Source organism: Clavelina lepadiformis, chromosome 2 (assembly GCF_947623445.1).
Source record: "Clavelina lepadiformis chromosome 2, kaClaLepa1.1, whole genome shotgun sequence".
Lineage (NCBI taxonomy): Eukaryota > Metazoa > Chordata > Ascidiacea > Aplousobranchia > Clavelinidae > Clavelina > Clavelina lepadiformis.
Genome location: NC_135241.1, coordinates 26,344,282 through 26,363,951, shown reverse-complemented (window position 1 = coordinate 26,363,951; position 19,670 = coordinate 26,344,282). Strand labels below are relative to the sequence as shown.

General features: G+C 41.6%; 4 protein-coding genes across 6 annotated transcripts; 2 read left to right on the top strand and 2 right to left on the bottom strand.

Moving 5' to 3' along the window:
• Nucleotides 1-109: 109 nt before the first annotated feature.
• Nucleotides 110-4,133, bottom strand: LOC143447450 (ADP-ribosylation factor-binding protein GGA1-like). 2 transcript variants are annotated; one of them, XM_076947557.1, is made up of 14 exons: nt 3,881-4,133; nt 3,606-3,690; nt 3,206-3,380; nt 2,727-2,850; nt 2,520-2,668; nt 2,231-2,404; nt 1,941-2,166; nt 1,665-1,763; nt 1,397-1,569; nt 1,255-1,331; nt 952-1,187; nt 724-896; nt 559-669; nt 110-499 (listed from the first exon to the last, which is right to left on the bottom strand). In XM_076947557.1, the coding sequence occupies exons 1-14, from the start codon at nt 3,921-3,923 to the stop codon at nt 386-388; spliced, it is 1,959 nt and encodes a 652-aa protein (XP_076803672.1). In that variant the 5' UTR covers nt 3,924-4,133; the 3' UTR covers nt 110-385. The 2 variants fall into 2 exon arrangements, with proteins under 2 accessions (XP_076803672.1, XP_076803673.1); XM_076947558.1 differs by lacking the exon at nt 1,665-1,763.
• Nucleotides 4,134-8,989: 4,856 nt separating this feature from the next.
• LOC143447474 (mediator of RNA polymerase II transcription subunit 18-like) lies at nt 8,990-9,912 on the top strand. Its single transcript, XM_076947598.1, has one exon. It carries the CDS (start codon nt 9,143-9,145, stop codon nt 9,794-9,796), a length of 654 nt encoding a protein of 217 aa, XP_076803713.1. The 5' UTR covers nt 8,990-9,142; the 3' UTR covers nt 9,797-9,912.
• Nucleotides 9,864-14,884, top strand: LOC143447440 (26S proteasome non-ATPase regulatory subunit 2-like). Its single transcript, XM_076947542.1, has 22 exons — nt 9,864-10,025; nt 10,095-10,151; nt 10,243-10,407; nt 10,467-10,588; nt 11,111-11,207; nt 11,267-11,403; nt 11,468-11,626; nt 11,686-11,826; nt 11,935-11,999; nt 12,071-12,223; nt 12,286-12,396; nt 12,462-12,585; nt 12,649-12,736; nt 12,795-12,957; nt 13,023-13,124; nt 13,183-13,349; nt 13,413-13,544; nt 13,606-13,774; nt 13,836-13,951; nt 14,018-14,123; nt 14,472-14,636; nt 14,700-14,884. Exons 1-22 carry the CDS (start codon nt 9,942-9,944, stop codon nt 14,831-14,833), a joined length of 2,757 nt encoding a protein of 918 aa, XP_076803657.1. The 5' UTR covers nt 9,864-9,941; the 3' UTR covers nt 14,834-14,884.
• On the bottom strand, nt 14,871-18,795 carry LOC143447461 (endophilin-A3-like). 2 transcript variants are annotated; one of them, XM_076947576.1, is made up of 11 exons: nt 18,646-18,795; nt 18,292-18,363; nt 17,691-17,810; nt 17,511-17,607; nt 17,268-17,401; nt 17,070-17,127; nt 16,777-16,877; nt 15,649-15,783; nt 15,476-15,590; nt 15,262-15,407; nt 14,871-15,201 (listed from the first exon to the last, which is right to left on the bottom strand). In XM_076947576.1, the coding sequence occupies exons 1-11, from the start codon at nt 18,688-18,690 to the stop codon at nt 15,148-15,150; spliced, it is 1,077 nt and encodes a 358-aa protein (XP_076803691.1). In that variant the 5' UTR covers nt 18,691-18,795; the 3' UTR covers nt 14,871-15,147. The 2 variants fall into 2 exon arrangements, with proteins under 2 accessions (XP_076803691.1, XP_076803690.1); XM_076947575.1 differs by lacking the exon at nt 16,777-16,877 and adding an exon at nt 16,101-16,201 and having other exon boundaries at nt 18,646-18,794.
• Between the last annotated feature and the right edge of the window lie 875 nt (nt 18,796-19,670).

Here is a 19,670-nt window from a genome sequence, read left to right as displayed (position 1 = left end):
CTGAGACGAAACCGATGGCGATTTGTTTGTGAAAACATTGGCAAGCTGCCAAATCCAACCAGGTCTTTGCTGAAAGCCGAGTCCAGTGTGACGTAGTAAAAAAAAGCGATTGCGCGTAAATATTTATTTCGAAATTGCACTTGGCTGAATAAATGATTTCTGTGTAGAACGACAGCGGTGGTACCGCAGCAATAAATCATAGAACCAAAACTAAATCATACAATCGCTCAGCACCATAGCCACGTCAAACATTATGAATAAAACATGGTAGTGATGACGTCAATGCATACGACGCAACTGTTACGTCATTTAACATTACAAGGACCAGTCCGGTTTCAAATCACTCTGGAATTCATTTATGAAGTCGCGAATGATGGGGTTAGGATCATAACTGACCCCACTTATCACTGGGGGGAAACCCCGTGATCATGCCACTCTCAGAGATGTTGGTTTGTTGATCGATCTTGTAGTCGAGTTTGAACCTGACCTTGACCTCTTTCTGCAAAACAATGCGCCACATGAGGGCGATGAAGACAAAGAGAGCTCCCTTCAACTTACCTGGGATGGGTTTGATATCACCATTACCTGGGTGAGGGGTGGGGTGGAAAATATGGGGTTATAGGCGGGTAGCTGGGTGTTGGACGGCGGCTGAAGCTTCACCTTCATCACCTGAAACAAAAGTCCTTCAAAATCCGCCCTGGAAGCGCTTAGATGACGTCATACCTTGGGGGCAGCAGCCTGGAAGAGCACGTTTTCGACGGGGTGGGTCCGTGTACTCATGATGGAGACGACGGACACCAGGGTATCGGGGCGGGAGGGGCAGGCGTGGTCCTTAGCAAAGTGGACGAGCACCCGGATGCCGTTGTTGTCATAAGCAGTGAGCGGGGGGAAAGTACCTAACAAGAGAACGTTCTCAAACATAGTTTTTCAAAAACTATCAAAGTCTCATACTTGGTCTTATCGACTCGAGTGCCACAAACACTTCGTTCAGCGAAAAATCATTCGTTTGGTTGGAGCTCTGTTGCGGAACACTAGGTGGCACTGCAGTGGCGAGAGCAGATGAAGCAAGTGGGGTTGATATAACAACCTCTGCAGGTTGGGCAGGGGAAGCCCCCAGACTGTCTAGTAGATTTGAAGAATTTGGTTTCTGTGTCATCTCATTCAAAGTTGGTTTCGACGCTGGCTCTCTGCAAGAAGATTCAAAATCTCGTAACAATGCGCAAGAGCCGTGGTCATGACGACTCATGAACTCACGGAAAAGAACTCCCGGTTTTCTTCCCAAGTGTCTCCTCCATAATCCCACGACTAAGCTCCCCGATATCGGCGAACATCTGTAAAATTTAAACCTTTATGAAGACACAGATGACGCAACAGAAGGGGCAAACAAAACACAAACCGATTTTGTTGGCTTCGGTTGAGGGGGGCACGGCAGTTTCGGAATTTCTGGTTTTGAAGTATCCTGTGTTGCTGGTGATGTCATAAAGCTATCAAGCGAGAAGAGACTGTTGACATCCGAGGATGATGTCACAGGAGTGGGTTCAAAGTTGAGGAGGAAGGAGCTGTCAATGTCTAGAGAAATATGACGTCATTAAAGCAAGGTAGAACAAAAAGCAAAAAAATTTGATCAAAATTTAAATTTAGGCTCAAATGATCAATCTAATTACCGCTAGAGGGCGCTTTCTTCCCAGCAAACCTAGCGAGAATGTCAGGTTTGTTTGAGGTCAGACTTAATCCAGCCAAGTCAAACAAACTTGATTGCTTGTCTAAGATTTCCACGGAAAATCAACAAAACATTTCAATGAAATTATTTCATGGCCGAAATGCATCAATCAAAAACATAGGCAGATATCATGTCACGCAATTATGATGTCATAATTAATGGTAATTACATCAACCAACATCATAACAAAATGAAACCAGGCGACCACTTGCAGCCGTACCTTGAGCATTTTCACTTTGAGGTTTGTCGGGGAGAGCTGCTCCATCAGCCTTCCTGTCCGTCATCGACGTGAGTTTTGGTTGGACGATCTTCTCGTAGGAGAGCATCACACGAGACACGTCATCGTTTGCTCGGAGGATGTCCATCAACGCCGTTTCATCATCATCTGTGTCTGATGCAAGACGGAACAAACTTGGTCGGAGCTTCTGGCATCCCTCATATAGCTCCTGTGCAACATCCGGCGTCATAAACATCATCTTGAACACCTCGGAGCAAAATAAAGAGCTTCACCTTCATCATCTGCATGTCTGCAATCGCTGACTCATCAGGGTTGAAGTGAGTCAGCATTTCATTAAGCAATCGGATGTTATTGGACACTTCTTCCAGTGTTTTACTTCGTTTTTTTAACTTTTCCATCTTTGCTTCGTCCTCTTTGACAACAGTTTTGATCAAACGATTCGCTGCCTGCGCAAAATAATGATGAAAAAATCCTCAAAACGCCACCTTGGCAAGGTTGAAGCAGGCCAAGTACTTCCAGGAGTGCAAGTGGATGATTTATTGAAATGGAGGATCCTCAAACCTGCAAGTCCTCTGGTCGAGTGCTCTTCAGGAGCTTTTCAAGCTGCTTCCTTTTATCTTCATCCGTGAACAAGGTGTCCCTGTCCTCTGTTGAGGGTGGAAGATCCATGACCAGAGAGGCGTCATAGGGGGGGTCGCCCGCCACGATACCTGCAGCCAACATGATGGTTGGCACCGACTTTGATGATGTATTCCAGCACACACTCACCTTGCTTCTTCAACATCTGGTACGCATCCCGGATCTTAACCTGGTCGGGGAGAGCCTCACTCCAAGTGAAGAGCATAGAAATCACTTTGTCCTGGACCTTCTTCGAAGTCTTTGTGCCAAGATACTGAACAAAAGCATTATATGATGTAAAGTATACAAACACACGCGGCAAGTACGGTGGAGTTTTAAACTTTTAGCAATATATGAAGAGCAAAGACTAAAAAGTAAGATCTCAAATGTAAATTTGCACAAGTCGCAGACAAGTCTGGCAAAAGTTATGTCAACAACAAACATGCAACAGAGAGCCAATGATGCATCTGGGAAGTTAAATGGACTTTTCATCATTACTGTGCTCGTTGGTGACCAGAAAAACAGGAAAAAATTGTCAAGTTGTTAAAATTTAGTTCCTGCACCACCCTGGGCAGCCCCAGGCATGGAAAGCTTAGATGTAGGCACATTGGGGGTAGCAGGGAGTTTACCTTTGGTGAAACCAGCTTTATCAGCTCGTTCAAGAATCTGTATTTGCCGAGTTCCTTCTGAAAGTTGACACCACAATTTTTGACGCAAGCTTGCAGGACGACGAGTGCCTGGAGTGCCTCCCTCTCCTGAGGAGATTGCATTTTGTGAATGATCAACTTGGTGCTGGTCAGCACACTGCAGATAATATGAAGCCCCGGTTAATTATGACACGAGCTGTCAAATTAAATATAGCATTAATATGTCATAAAAACATGACAATATACAAAGTTGGTAACAGAAAGCATATAATCAGGAAGTATCACAAAGAATTCTGGAAGATTAGTATAAATTTATAAAGTATAAACTTCGAAGCACACCACTACCCTGAAGTTTAGATCACTAGATGGCAGTAGCACTCACCCTTCTAATTCTTGATTGACCCGATCACAAAAGTTCATGATAAATTCCCAGTCGTCCTCATGATTCAGCGGATTTGTTGCTTTATCTGCAAAAGTGTCTTATTATTACATGAAAAATGTTTTTACAGGTTTAAAAAGTTGTACATATATATATCAGCATAAAACGGAAACAATTTGTAAGTAAATATCTAGAGGCAGGTAGTCAGAGTATGTCACAACCACATTTCTTGATAATTTTGCAAACTACGTGACACAACTGCAAATCTAAATTCTTACTCAAAAGTGATTCCAGGGTTTCCCCATCATCAATTGCAGCCATTGCATGAAAATATTTTATTCACCAAGGTTTCAAAACCAGATGTCGCACTACACAGACTTCTACAAAAATATGTTGCCATAATTCATTTTTTTGGCAAGATTTAAAAATGTTTTACAGCATGTATAATGATGTCATAATCCCATCTTTTATTACATATCTTTCAGTTTTTCTGGTGTGGAAAAGCTTCACAAAATTTAAGGTTGACAAAATACCTCTGAGGCAAACTGATAAAGAACAAAAACAATTCTGCACAATTTAAACATTTAAAATTTGCTTAACAGTTACATCACTGACCAATCACCATCTTGGAGAACAAACCATGCCTGAAAACTATTGGTTTATTTATTATATAACATTACACAGCCATAAAGATCAAATCAATCTGCATCTAGCATCATGTCCAAAGAGGTACACAGAGTTTTTTTCAAAGTCTTTAAGTTCAAAATAACACACCTAAAGTGCACCATTGAAGCTCATGAAAATCAGTATTGATTGTGTCTATGCCGAAGTCTGCAGTCTGGCCTATAATAGACTCATTCCGAGTTATCGTCGCCATCATTTTTGAGTGGCAAAATTTTTTCGATCGCCTGCAATGAACAATGAAAACTGTTGACCCATTTTGATTTTTTTTAAATTACAAGCGTTTTGGGGTCACATTGTAAAGATTTCGCTCAGGTGAGTTGCATATAAATTCCTTTACGCAATACGGAAAAAATTTCAGTCCAGTCCAGTCCAGTCCAGTCCAAGTCCAGTGCGTAGGATTCAAACCTCTGTAATGTTAGAACTAAACAACATATTTTCAAAACTTTTTCTTTATTACGTAAAGGAATTTGTATGCTACTAAACTAAGCGAAATCGGAACAATCTGATTCGCAGAACGCTTGTAATTTGAAAAAGAATCAAACTGGGTCGACATTTTCCATCATTAAGTAGGCCTATAGGCGATCGAAAAAATCTTGCCAGACAGTAACTTGGAAAGGATCTATCGTCAAATAGTCATAGGTGGGCAAAACCGCGGTATGCTATAGTACCGAATTACTGTACCGCGGTACTTCTGAAAAAAATATCAAATCTCTGTAGCCTACCGAATTACCTTAATTTTTTTCAAGAAATTTCAGTTGGTCCCGGTACTCGGTACTTTTCACGTGATAATTTCAAAATTTTAACAAGTTTGTTTCTAAAAATACTTGTTAATTAATTTTTGATACTAATTTCAGCATTTGTTGATCGTTTTTAATCTAGAAATATCAAGTAAATTTGCACGCGATCAACGTCACATAAGTTTTGGTCTGGAGTAGCCTTTACCAGCAAACAATGCATTCGCAGCAGCATCTTTTACACAAAAAGTAACGGCACCGAACTACTTTTTTTAAATCGTACCGAATACGATATGTCGGTACATTTTTTGCCAAGTACCTGTACCGGAGGTACTTTCAAAGTACCGACTGTCCACCTTCGCAAATAGTGAGTCAGTTTACGTTGAAAGTCAGCATACATTTCAATTCATAGACTAGACTAGCCAAAATGTCGTTTACCGCAGTGGTACTTTCCTGAACGTCGGTAGTAGGTAGGTGGGAGCCGTTGACAAAAATGTTGCCTAAATATTTTCGGGTCTAGTATACAAGTGCACAACCACAGGACGTCTTTGTATACTAGACCCAAGGTACTCAAATTCTGACGTCATCTGGTAATGTTATACTAGACCCATATTTTCTTTGGGGTTAAGTTTGAAAAATGAAAACAACAAATTTTGTGCAAACGCATTTTGCCGAGCCGAGCGAATGAAAACATATTAAAATTAGGCAACAATATAACTTTCCATAATCTGAAACATAAAAACTAAGGCAATAAGCGTGGCAAACGAAAGAAAAAATATTCTAGGTAAGCTGGTGCATTAATTCGGCATTAAAACGTTCGCCTCTTCCGTTTGATGTTATTTTATACTATGTCTATAGATCACGCTAACAAACGTTATGATGTTCATGATTTAACAACCAGTAAGAACCAGAAGTTCTAAATAATTTCAATTAATTAGTTTAAAAATGAATAAAGAAAAACAATATGTCGGGCTAGGTTAACATTTATCATGAAATCTTTAAATTATAACATCAATAACAAATCAGTCACATTTAAACAAATAAGACCGGAGGTTGTATATTTTAACATTAGTTCATAGATTTTGTCTTCACCGAAGATTGCAAGTCATGTTCATCAAGATCTAGCAGAAGGATTGTAGGAAGTGGCAAATTCGATTTCGATTGAATTGTACGTGTAGGCTACGCGTTTTTCATTCAATCAATTTATTCTTAGTCAAAAACGTGTTGGGGACGAAAAGATCAAGCCAGTTGTTGTTAGGCCTAGCAAGCGCCATACGCTAAAGAACGGAAAAAAGTACGGTAACAAAGCCGATAAGGACTTAGTACAAACCAGGCAGGGAAAAATGTTCCTTTTCCTGGCACTTACATGACTGTCGATGCATGCATATCCAAACAAATTGATCAAACCATCTGGCTGGACATGACTGACGTAGCTGACCATCTTCTACTTCCGCTCACAACCGACCTGTGTAAAAGATTCTTACCGTGTGCTCAAGCCACCTGAACGGGACTCCAGTCCCATGGATGGAGTTCATATTAGTGGGGTTTTTATTCTTCCATCCAGACAGACAGGTCGGTTCCATCTTGACGATGATATGTCCTGCCAAATAATTATAATCAACGTAACGTTTGCTTTAGGCTATATTAATGTATTCAAATTATGTGTTTTGTAATTTGGGTTTGGTGACCGTGCTGATGCTAATATTTTCTTATTGTCCCGTAACGCACGTTTTTGCCCTCGGGCCCTTGTCCCATTTGTTCGTCTAATTTGTGGAAATTATTGTCGATAACTACTAATATGTTTGCGACCCCCTGCGTCAGCACAATTTTTCATACACCACATTGAAGACGAAAATGAATGAATTATTGAAGGCTTAAAATAGGCTGCCACTACAATACCGATATTTCACCGGAACAATTGTGCCTTTAAAGTTATTTTTCACAGTTTCTTGTCAACCTAAATTAACTATTATAAAATAGTAACCTGAATCTTCCTTCTAATTTAATTTAAATCCAATAAAACCTTAAATAACTTAAACCAACTTTTTTCATATCAATTTTCCCAACCTAACCGACTATAACAACAGGCTGCGTGACCTACATATGGTAAAATAATCACTTTGAAAAAAATTGAGATAATACTTGCTGGTTACTAGTTGTTACTAATGACTAGCACGACCACTAAACCCATAATAGGTAAACCTACAAAACATGAGTTAAAAAAGCGAAGTTAAGCAGCCAAGAAGGTGGTGCAACAGAGAGTTGAAAATTTTCTTGCCCAAGTATATAGACCAGGGGTGGGCAAACTGCGGCTCGCCGACATGTTTTTTGTGGCTCTTCTAGTCGAATCGTAAAATTCCAAAAAATGTAAAGGCTACCAAGAGTACCGTTTATGAAAGTTTCTGTGTAGTTTTTCTTTATTTAGGCCAGCATTTCGTTTATGACGTAACACTAGACATCGATTCCGACATTGTTTTCAGGTATAGATTCTATACTCTATTGCAAAGGTTGTCAAAGTGCGCCTCGCCAACATGTTTTTTATGGGTCTTCTAGCTGAAAAGTAATATCCCAAAATGACTGCTAATAATATAATAACCAAATTGACAATCATTACTTATTTTGCGGCTCGCTGGTGTTTATAGTTTTCTGCAAGTGACTCTTTCATTGAACAAGTTCGCCCACCCCTGATATAGACCTATATATAGGTTATATAAACTTCAAAACAAGTATGTTTTTCTAGTGCAAAAGTTTACCACTGAAGGCGCGGATCCGAAATGTTGTTCTTATGTATTGCGTGACATGGATGCCATGAAGTTTATTTCTTACAATGATGTTTTATACCATGAGCCTTTTCCGTTTTACTCGATAAATGAAATTGTCTATGTTCCATCTAAAATTGACTTAGCTGGATTTGTAGATGAGTCATACAAATAGGTGCTTTTAACGCATCCTGTAATATTTTTCTAAACCGTTCTAAACAAGCAAAACCGGCTAAGTTCTGAATTTTTCTGTTAAACCATTTCATGTTCTTTTCTTTTCAATTGAATATTGCACATTATTTTCTGGTCGAACTGTTCACAATGTACCAAAGACTTCTAATTTAACTTAACAGTTATCTGAATCTTTGTGCAGTTTATGCGAACACGTCATAACATAATTTTACGTTTTTGTAAGGGATGTTTTGCAAATTGTCATGCGAATGTACATTACGTCAGTATAGGCTAGTTTGCTAAAGAATTAGCTTAAACGAGTTTTGTTTTTGAATACCACTACTAAAATCTAATGAATGAGAAATTTTGCTTACTACCTGCAAAATTAATTTGGAGCAAAAGCTGTTGTTAAAATAGCAAATTTTTTGGAAAAATTCTAACCCTGGCTACCAGACCCTATAGTATTTAGCTGTCTTGACTTTGCCTTTGTGGTTCCGTTATATAAGTGGTTGCATCTCGCTTTGTCAGGAACCACACATGCAAAGCTGCCACTTATATTTATAGGCTATGATCATTCAAACAAACTTTAGCATATAAATAACTTTTAACTGCAGAGTGCTTTATTACTTGGCTTTATAAGAAGTTGTTCAGTGAGTTGTTCGTTTCTTTACTTTGATGAAAGATAACAAAGGCAGACTTGTTTTTGTGGATTTGCTCAATGCCTCATCTTCATCGTCCCCCAATATTTTTGTGTCTTTTGGGCTTCTGCACGTGGTCACGCCCAAAATTTGTGTGTTTACAAACGCGATTTTTTGTCATAAACTACCAGATTTTTCAATCGGAAGCAAAGCCAATTTTCTATCCTTTATATTTTTTAAAACTCTGTTTGCTCATTTTAATAACAAAGTTCATCAAGTAGGAGTTGCAAAAGTGGTTTCAACTTGTTCACTAATCCAAATTATCCAGGCCGTTCAAGTGAACGTGTATATTTTTAAGGGGGCCTGGATAGCTTTGTGTTGTAGCTATGCAATCATCTGACTTAACATTTTCCTCATAGGCTACAATAGGCTTAGGGTTGAATTTATTTGTCATAAAATAGCTTAATGCTAATGTTCGTTGGCTCTAGAAATCAGTAGCAAGCTTGAATGGTTGTGATTTTGCTGGATCTTGTGGCCTGGTCATCTCAGCTGAAATGAACGACGCATCCTACCATCCGTTGTCAGCAGATTCTGCCAGCAACGTGAATCTACAGGAATTTTTTCTTCAAGGAAGCGTTCTTGATGGCAGCATCGACAAACTCTTTGGTCGTTTGCAAGGAATTTGTGACAATGTTAAACCAGAAATGTTCACTGACCGAGAACGAACATACTACCTCTCCACACCGGGCCTAACAACCTCAGTGATGGTGAAGGCATGTAAGTCTATCATCCAACCCTCAGCCCCATGGCAGATAAAATACATTGGCAACATTGAAGCAGCCGACCACACTAAACCAGCAATGATAAGGAGCAATGTCACGGTTGCAGTATCACAAGACCCGTCTCAGTTTCTTGAAGAGCTCGGCTTCATTTTGCGATATGAAGTTGTTCTGCGTGGTCAGTTTTATAGAAAAGGCAATCTAAAAGTTACTGTGGCAAAATTACTTTTAAATTCTGGAATTGCAGCAAGCACGTTTGACGCAACAAAACTTGAAGCAGCAAACACATCCCACCTAGTGGAGATAAGTGCGCTGTCGTTGATGCGTGACGATGGAGTAGCAGAAGAAGTTCGACGTTTTGCTCAGCTTCTGGCACCAATTGCTATGATGGAGAAAGTTGACCATCGCAGGATCCAGATGCATCAGTAACTTTGTGTTGAAAGATTATGACATCACAGTGTTGCGTTTGTGATTAAGTTCGCTTTGTCGCTTCTCTGCTCATTTACTGCCATTGTTTTAAATCCTTGTGTACTTTGTAAGGTTAGGTTTTACTTAAGATAAGTTTTGATCAACGATGCCACCTGCCACTGAAGCAAGCTCAAGTTCGGATAAAAAAGAAACAAAAACAAAAGATGCAAAAGCAGAGGAACCGGAGTTGGTGAGTATTTCTCATTATTAGAACTCTTATGAAACAAAAGATATTATGACATCATAATGTTTTCCTTAGAGTGAGGAGGACAAGCAGTTGGTGGAAGAACTTAATCTCTGCATCGAAAGATTAAAAGTGAGCTGCGATGTGGTGCAAAATAATTCAGCAGAACCACAAGTAGGTTGTCTAAATATACAATTCAGTTTTGATAATTTCTGTGTTGTAGGAAAATGACGCCAGTCTTTATCGAAATGCACTCGAGATTTTGCGGACGAAGATTCGATCATCCACCGCCTCGATCACATCCGTCCCGAAACCTCTCAAATTCCTCCGACCTCATTACTCAAGTTTAAAAGAAATTCACGAGAAAATCGGCGACGGGGAGAACAAGGTTTGTGCCGAAGAAAAGATCAGATTCAACTCGAAATGAAAATAAATTGATTGTTTCAGAGGTTCTGCGCTGACATCATATCAGTGCTCGGGATGACAATATCAGAAGAGAGGGAGTGCTTGAAATACAGATTAATCGGATCTCAGGAAGACATTGGCTCTTGGGGCCACGAATACATCAGGTATGGACGACCATCTATGCCATACGTGTCAAACTCCCGGCCCGCTTACAATAAAACTTGGCCCGCGAGATCATTGTACAGTATAACTTACTTTTTTCAAGCAAGAAACAAGATTATAACAAATCGCACAATACAGTACAGCACAGCAGTTGCCTCATCATACCATAGAATAAATCGATTTATTCTAACGCTTGGAATCTGGGCCGCTTTTTTTCTTTATTGTTTGTTAATTCTTTAATGCTTTTGCTTTTTGGAGATGAATGAAACATAATGACATAAGAGAAAAATAATCAAAAATAGCTTCGTCAAAAACATCAAAAATTTGGTGTTGTTTCGCTGCCTGTTTCAATTCATGTACTTGTGTCACGAAACGTTCAATCAAGTTTTATCCCTACGGCCCGCGGCATTAAATAAGTTTTGAGTTTTGGCCCCTGGTGCGATTGAGTTTGACACCCCTGGTCTATGCTGTCGTAATAGCAATATTTCCTTGGGAGTATTTCAATTACTATTGTTTTAAAACAGACATATATCTGGTGAGATCGCCTCCGAGTGGCAAGAAATAGATCTTGAGGACGAGGGGTCACGAGGTCAACTTGACAAACTTCTCGCCATTGTGGAGGTTTGTGGAGAGATTGTGTGAGATCTTGTCGAATCTTCATTTGATTTATCTTGCTGCAGGAGATTCTTCCGTACGACATGAAGCACAACGCGGAGACCGAGGCCTGTGACCTGCTCATGGAAATTGAGAAGTTGGACAAACTGATAAATCACGTTGACAAGACGACTCACGCCCGGGTCTGTCTCTACCTCACCAGGTAAATAGGAAATCACCGCGATATCTCGTCTCAGTGGACCACTTACTCATATTTTCTGTTCCAGCTGCGTGTCGTACACGGCAGAACCAGAAAACACAACTTTATTGCGAACCGCAGTTCAAATTTTCCGGAAGTTTGATCGCCTTCCTGAAGCGATGCGACTGGCGATGCAGCTGAACGAGATGAGTCTGATGGAGGAGATCTTCCTCTCGTGCAAGGACATGTGCGTTGAATGCTCTTCCTCGTCATCATCAGGCATCTCATGAGTTCAATTCTGTTTAGATGTGTCCAGAAGCAGCTCGCTTATGCTCTCGCCCGTCAGCAAATTTGTCTTGAGCTGAGCGATGATTTGGATGAAGCCGACGACTTGACCGAGATCATGTCCAACTCCCACCTGAACACCAACTTCATCATGCTGGCCAGGTTTGTCGTCATCCCACTAATACTTCCCGGAGCATCAATAGTTCCTGGGAGCCCCAAGAATTTTGTTGGCTTTCAAACATTGTCCAAAGTTTGTTGATTAATTTGCAGAGAGCTGGACATTCTTGAGGCAAAAGTACCAGATGATATTTACAAGACCCACCTTGAAAATACACGTAAGCATATTATCTATGATGTCACAGTAATCTTGTTAAAACTGGATCCTGATTGGCCTAATCTGCTTTAGGTCCTGGAATGGGTCCAAGTGGTTCCAATGTTGACTCTGCGAGAATGAACCTTGCCTCGTCATACGTGAACGGGTTCGTCAACGCGGCATTCGGCCACGACAAACTTCTCACCGAGGAGGGCAACAAGTGGATTTATAAGAACAAAGACCACGGTGAGTGGTGAGTAGGGACTCGCTTGATCAACCAGTGCTTTAAACTTGATGTCTATGTGCAGGAATGTTGGCGGCGACCGCTTCACTTGGACTCGTATTATTGTGGGATGTCGATGGAGGATTGTCGCAGATCGACAAATATCTTTACTCTTCCGAGGACCACATCAAGGCAGGTGAGTCGGGATGTTGTTGTGTTCGCTTCGTGAAGCTCGTTTGTGTGAAACCACTTTCCATGCAGGCGCCCTACTCGCTTGCGGCATCGTGAACTCCGGGATTCGAAACGATTGTGACCCAGCACTTGCATTGTTGTCCGATTACGTCACGCACGGAAATACCGTCATCAGGGTTGGCTCGGTGCTGGGGTGGGTTGAATGAGCTCTCTCGGTCGTTGCATTTCGCCACATCTGACCTCTTTCTTCTTGCAGACTTGGATTGGCCTACGCAGGATCGAATCGTATGGACGTCTTCTCTCTCCTCGCACCCGTCCTCACCGACTCAAAGTCAAACATGGAGGTAGGGGATTCCACTCAGCTGCTTGATCTATCGGGGCTCATTAAAACTTACAATCCAGGTCATCGCGGTCACCTCGTTGGCGCTGGGATTGATCGCGGTCGGGACGGCTGATGGTGAGGTCACAACCGTGCTGCTGCAAACTCTCCTCGAGAGATCCGACGCTGATCTCCGCGACCCTCTGTCACGATTTATTGTTCTCGCCCTTGCTCTCGTCTGCCTCGGTAAGCTCGATTATGACGTCATCGGTACTTTGTGACATAATACTGACATAACATTCCAACTCCAGGGAAGCAAGAAGAGGTGGACACGATATTGGTCGCGCTCCAAGTTTTTCCCGAGCCTCTGAGAGGATTTGCTCTCGTCCTCGTCGAAGTCTGTGCTTATGCGGGTGAGTCAGCATTTTCTTAACGTCATGACTCAGCACGATTTAACTTGTTCAATTCCAGGCACCGGGAATGTGTTGAAGATCCAGCAGATGCTCCACATTTGCTCCGAGGCACTTGATAAAGGAGAAGAGTCAGGTGATAAGCCCTCCGAGAAGAAGGAAGCATCTTCCAGTCAGCCTTCCGGATCCAGCTCCAAGAGCAAGAAAGATGACGCGAAAACAAAGAAGGTAAAAGTGGTTCCCATGGCAACTTCAATTTATTGCAGCTGGATGACGTCATGAATTTTCAAGGGTGAGGAGCGCAAGATGAAGTCGTCAGAATGGGGGATGACGAAACACGCCGCCGCTGTGCTCGGCATCAGTTTGATTTCTATGGGTGAAGATATCGGTGCTGAGATGGCGTTCAGGATGTTCGGTCATTTGGTGAGCATCGGATTCAAAGTTATCTTCAACTTCGCAGGCACTGACGCATTTTCTTCCTCAGTATCGCTATGGTGATGTCTCTGTGAGGAGAGCGGTTCCTCTTGCTCTCGCCCTCACATCCGTCTCCAACCCCCAGCTCCACATCCTCGACACGCTCTCCAAGTTTAGCCACGACGCAGACTCCGAGGTCGTTCACAACTCGATCTTCGGGATGGGATTGGTCGGCAGCGGTAATTGACAGCAATGACGTCACTTTGTGTGTTGATTGATGTAACATGGCTTGATTGACAGGCACCAATAACGCTCGACTTGCGCAAATGCTGAGGAATCTGGCGGTTTATTACTCGAAGGACCCGAGCAATTTGTTCCTCGTGCGACTCGTGCAGGGTCTCGTTCATCTCGGCAAGGTCAGCATTGTGACATCACACTGAGATTGTCCGTTCAACAGATGTATGAACTTTATTGCGTCACAGGGCACACTGACGCTGCAGCCGCATCACAGCGATCGTCAGTTGATGAGTCCGGTCGCCATGGCGGGAATACTTTCCGTGATCGTGTCCTTCCTCGACGTGAAGAGCAGTGAGTGATTTCACCAAAATAACGAACTACTTTGATTTGAACAAGATTTTCTTGAGATTTTCAAATTTAATGCAATTTGTTCCGTAATTTTTGTTGTGAAATTTCCAGTTTAGCTTTCTCAATTGTTTGCTGTGTTGGAAAATTCCTTTTTATCTCATTCTGGAATTTCACATCACAATCACTTTGTTGTCTGTACTTGTATTAAATATCTAATGAGTTGTTCCCTTTCAGAATATTCATTTGGATTAACATCCTCTCTAGATATAATTATATCTATCTTGATACAACTAATTCGTTTTATTTCTTGAAATTATTCACCAAGTTGCCATTTGGCCCGATGTGTTGCAGCGATCCTGGGCAAGCAACACTACATGCTGTACACCCTGGTGCCCGCCATCCAGCCCCGTATGCTGGTCACATTTGACGAGGAGTTGAACCCACTGCCGGTCAGCGTCAGGGTTGGTCAGGCTGTCGATGTTGTCGGGCAAGCGGGGAAGCCCAAAACGATCACAGGTACGTGCGTGTCTAGTTATGACGTCATTGTTGTTTCGTTTTTTGATTTTTTTTTCTTGTCAGGTTTCCAAACCCACACAACCCCAGTGCTGCTGGCGTACGGAGAACGCGCAGAGCTGGCGACGGAGGAATTTATTTCCCTGACACCTGTCATCGAAGGATTTGTTATTTTGAGAAAGAACCCTGATTACGAGTGACGTCATTTCCGCTTTATGTTGTGATGAAAAAATAAAGCTTTGTTTAGTCTGTTTATTCCAACTGAATGACACATACGCGGATACAATCAGGGATGTTTGCATACAGTAGAACACAAAAAGGTAGATGATATATTGTCACACAAACCAGGCAGATGTGGCTAGCGAGGGCTAGGCTCAATGCTTCCAAACTAATACGTGTATAAACCATGGTTACAAACGGTTGGTGCGGAATATGAATTATATGATATCTACAAACGATATTTTTTGATTTGAACAACTTTTCACTCCGATGACTCGACATCGACAAAAGCATTTCAATTGGGGAGGTCGAGGATGACGTCAACGTAGCTGACCGGAAAATATCCCGTCTGAAAACTTAAAAATTTTAAACCCTGCTCGAAGCACGTGTCACGCATGAGCGCACTCACCTCGCCTTTGCTGTTCATCCCCTCGTACCAGTTCTCGTCAATTCTCGACACCAGGGTGATTATGTCCCCTTCGCCGAATGCGAGCTCGCCCTCGTTCTCCGGCTCGAAGTCGTACAAACCCTTGCAGCAAGGTTGCGACGGCTCGCCTGGTACAAGATTCAACATGAAACTCCCAGCTGGCTTGGATGAGTTATAATATGTCGCTGTGACAAACCTGGTTTAGCCGGGGATGACGGGGCGGGGTGCTGGGGGCTCGCAGTCGGGGGGGAGATGGGTGATCTGTCCATAGGGGTCATGCTGTTGCTTCTAATTTGACGCCTTGTACGTTCCTGCCACATAGAGATCATATATAAATAGTGCGATGACGTAGTTATTGCGTGAGCCTACTTTCTCCGGTTGTCGGTGGATCTCGGAGATCAGCTTCTGCAAGGACTCGTGGAGAGACTCCAGGATGTCGGTCGACTGTCGATGATATTCAAGTTGAGTCTCCACCAGAGTGTCCATCTGGGCCACTTGCTCCACCTAGTGGTTACAAGGGTGGTTAAACGCAATTGATATTAGACGTGGGTGGGTTAGTACTGATTGTTGGTGTTAGCCGCTACTTTGCAAACATGGCCACTACTTAAACGAAGAGCATGCTGTCAAGCCTAGACATGCAAGTGACGATTTGCCGCTTAACAAGTGGTGGTCCTTGCGCTGATGATATGAAACAAACGTTAACATGGCGACATGCACAATCATTCAGTGCAAGTGCGGCGTCTCATGAGCTACGAGCCCCTGCCGTGCTGTTGACGCCTGATCGTCACGAAGTTGCCCGAGGGCGCGTGCCATCAACTCACGTCTCCACTGAGCAGGTTGAACATGCTGCTGTCTGCCAGCTCTAACGACTCCTCCAATTTTTGTTCCGCTTGGGTGATTTCATCGGCGGGGACCTTGGCACCTGCGCCAATTGTTCCAAGTTCAAAATCACACCAGATTTCTAATTCAATCTTTAAATTGTGAAGAATTGCTACGAGTCTTTAATCAACCAAATTAATGTTGTGGTAAGTGCTGAGTCATTCATTGTTCATGATTTGTTGTCAGACAAGTTTGCAAAGTCATACAAATCTGAGAGAAAATATCGCAGTAGACCAGGTTAGTGCAACCATACCAAGGAAACTACAAAGTTAAAACCTCACAGTTGATTTGTTAGAGGAAACCGCAATCACATATTCATAAAAGCTTTAGCGTCGACACAACCACACTACGGCTGGCGCTCAGCAACCAATATCGCAACAACTTATCTCGTACATTCAAGATGCACAGCACGGGAATAAAATAGAAGTCAAAGTGGTCATGCACCAGTCCAACCAAGGAGCAGCAAACATCATTATGACATAACAAACGCGAAATGAGAGAGCTTAGGTGCAAGAAAATCATTAAGTTGATTATTTTATTCGCAAACCAATCTATGACGTGCTTGTAAATCAGGTTTAAAGTCTACAGCAAAATCACAATCAATCTCCACAGACTCACATCGGCACTAATTAAATTGAAAAGGGAATTGTCGGCCAAATCAAGCGCTTCTTGCAATTTTTCCTCGGCCAACTGCAATTCGCCGGGAGACAATTTGTGTCCTAGTAGCACCAAAATATCATCAATGAATCACAACAAACAATGCCTTTGAGTCCAAGTGGCCTCAAATAACTAATTTGCTTATTTTAAGGTTGGCAGCACAAATTGTGTGCTTCTGTGTCCGGCAGTTATTGTGGATTATGTCTTGTGTGGATTGTGAACACAGAGCTCTAAGTATCATGAAACTATTTCACCTTTTTTTCTTTTATAATCGTAATCCAGCCTTCGACCAGATAATTTCTTCCGATGATGCTGCAAAACATAGCTCATCATTACGCAAAATGTGATGTCTATTAGTATTTGATGACAGCATAATCTGGGGCTTTGACATTAGCGTCAGTCACAAGCCATACAGTACAAATATAATGAGCATTATGACAAAACAAACCAACCATGACTTCTTTGATATCTTTATCACACAACTGCTGCAGCGGGTCGAGGAAGTTTTGCTTGACTCCAACATCGAGCGAGTCCTTAATCTCAGACAGCTGAGTCATGGCTTCTCCGACCTCCTTCAGTGCGTTGCCTGGACAGTGATCGAGTCATAAAGATCTTAAGAGTCATACTTTTAACCAAAACATCCACCACTAAACATTATACTATTCCCTGTGACATCATAATACAAATTTTCCCACCAAAATTTGAATCAATTCCAAGTTCACTTCCATATTTGGTCATACAATCGGCAAGGTTGCCTTCGGCTTGTGGATATCTCATATCTTTGTGCTTGCCCTGAACCATAAAGATCATATTACAATGAGCTTGCAACTTTGATTGAAATAAATTTATCGAGGGCACATTAAGGGGCAACAGACCTGGATCTTCTGGTACGTGTTCATCATACTTAGCTTGGCTCGAGTTGTCGGATTTGGTTGAAGATATTCTTTGGTCAAACTCATCAGTTCGGTTATCGCTTTGTTTGTGATGTCAACTTTCTGTAAAAACATTGTCAACATATGAAGCAGACTCAAATATATTTCCCGCATACTCAATCCAGGGCAGCATGAAGTGAACAGTGTGAACCACGTGATGAGCAGAAGCAAAGTGTTAACGTGACAGGTTGTAACAGGCGCGGTTCCAGTCGATTTTAAATAATAAAACGGGAAATTTGTGCAGGCAGGAAACAATCGAATCGGCCAAGCGTGACGTAGCATCATGTGACGCCTCACAGTGATGCAACAAGACCAGCTTATTGCTGGGTAACTGCTGTACTGCCACTGCATTGATTCTAGCTTTGATTCATAGCCGGGCACAAGTGCACGACATTTAACATGGCTCTTAAATTATTGCAAAATCTTAATCAATGAACAAATAAAATAAACCAGGAAGAGTTTGACATGATGTGAGATTATTTGCTTTCAACAAATTTATGATAAAAATAACTTTTAGGTTCAGTTGAAACGTGATTGTGCTTACCCTCTCCATCTCGATGAACTCGTCTTCCATTCTTGTCTTGTCATTCTCGTTTCCCATCTTCTCCGACACATACTACATAGAAATTATATGACACAATGATACATTGCTTTCTATCGAGCGCTGTAAATGTTAAGTTTATTTCAATATCACTTAATACATCAGATGCAGTTGTTTTAACTTGGAACAAACCAGCAGTAGATGAAGTCACGATAAACAGATCATTCTATGATTGTTTCTTACACCCCTGGCAATAATTGTGACAAAATAAAGCGATCCAGCCCAAAGGTGGGGGGAAAACAAACTTAATTATTTGCTCCAACCTTGATATCAGACATCAAAGAAATTGGCACTCACCTGATTGGCTTTGTTCCATTGCTTCTTGATTCCACCAAATGACATCTTTTTTCAAATCAGTTCAACAGAATAAATTATTTCCACAAATTAGTTTTCTTAGTTCATAAATCTATTGCTGAAAAAAAAAACTGCGCTATAAAATTCGGTCAACCAGCTCACCTTGAGATACTTGTCATGCAGGATACATAGCATAGTAAGTTCAGCTTAACCAGGTATAACTGCGATTGCGATGTTCTTTATAAGTTGAGCATTACAAACTTTTTTGTGGCAGATGTGAACAAACTGACCAACAAGCCACCATCAACCTCATCTCAAATTTGTGACGTAATTGTCGTGACCTAAACTCACTTAACCTTTACAATCCCAAACCAACTTTAAACTGAAGCCAGTAAAATGTTTCAGCCGAATGAATAACAATTACGTTAGAAAACAATTCGGAATAATCAAATTGCAGAACAGCTAATCTGTAGCGGCCTGGGTGGCATTTTTAATACCATCACATCAGTCTTGGAAAAGTGTTTTCCAGTTATTGATTGAAGTTTGTTTTTTTGATAACACCTCAATTGTCGTTTGATATTTGGAAACTTGCTCTGAATAACTTCGTGTGAAAACTCCTTTTAGTACGTTAACAGGTTGTTTCAAAACGCGCTAGTTTTAACTGAATGTAATCCCCATTGCCAACGCATTGTTTTTCTCGTTCACACGTTTTGAAATGTTCGTGTTTTTTGTCGGATATTTCCGCTCACATCGCTTCACGTTTTATAAGCTCGAACTTCTACGCGAGAAATCGCCAGACGGAGAGATACAGAGAGTTGTACGATCGTACTACGTTAGTCATGGTGATTGCAAGTCAATAGACCTGCTTTAAGCAGTTATTTTACTGGGTTTTCTGATTATGCGTAATATTCGGAACGTGTACAGTACCTACAATAAAAAGACCTTTTCTGGTAAACTGTATCTGTTGTAACATAAAAGCTTTCGGCTGACAAGAGGTTAGAGAATTCTAACTGCACGCAACAATAGAG

Bases quoted from the DNA above. Each gene is read 5' to 3' on its own strand.
- LOC143447450 (XM_076947557.1), bottom strand. From the start codon at position 3,923: ATGGCTGCAATTGATGATGGGGAAACCCTGGAATCACTTTTGA. The intron at 3,691-3,880 runs GTAAGAATTTAG...ACACTTTTGCAG, and splicing joins AACCCTGGAATCACTTTTGA to ATAAAGCAACAAATCCGCTG. The intron at 1,188-1,254 runs GTGAGTTCATGA...ATCTTCTTGCAG, and splicing joins AAAACCGGGAGTTCTTTTCC to AGAGCCAGCGTCGAAACCAA.
- LOC143447474 (XM_076947598.1), top strand. From the start codon at position 9,143: ATGAACGACGCATCCTACCATCCGTTGTCAGCAGATTCTGCCAGCAAC.
- LOC143447440 (XM_076947542.1), top strand. From the start codon at position 9,942: ATGCCACCTGCCACTGAAGCAAGCTCAAGTTCGGATAAAAAAGAAACA. The intron at 11,404-11,467 runs GTAAATAGGAAA...TTTCTGTTCCAG, and splicing joins GTCTGTCTCTACCTCACCAG to CTGCGTGTCGTACACGGCAG. The intron at 12,000-12,070 runs GTAAGCATATTA...AATCTGCTTTAG, and splicing joins GACCCACCTTGAAAATACAC to GTCCTGGAATGGGTCCAAGT.
- LOC143447461 (XM_076947576.1), bottom strand. From the start codon at position 18,690: ATGTCATTTGGTGGAATCAAGAAGCAATGGAACAAAGCCAATCAG. The intron at 16,878-17,069 runs GTGAAATAGTTT...TGGTGCTACTAG, and splicing joins CGATTATAAAAGAAAAAAAG to GACACAAATTGTCTCCCGGC. The intron at 15,408-15,475 runs GTTTGTCACAGC...ATCTTGTACCAG, and splicing joins GTCATCCCCGGCTAAACCAG to GCGAGCCGTCGCAACCTTGC.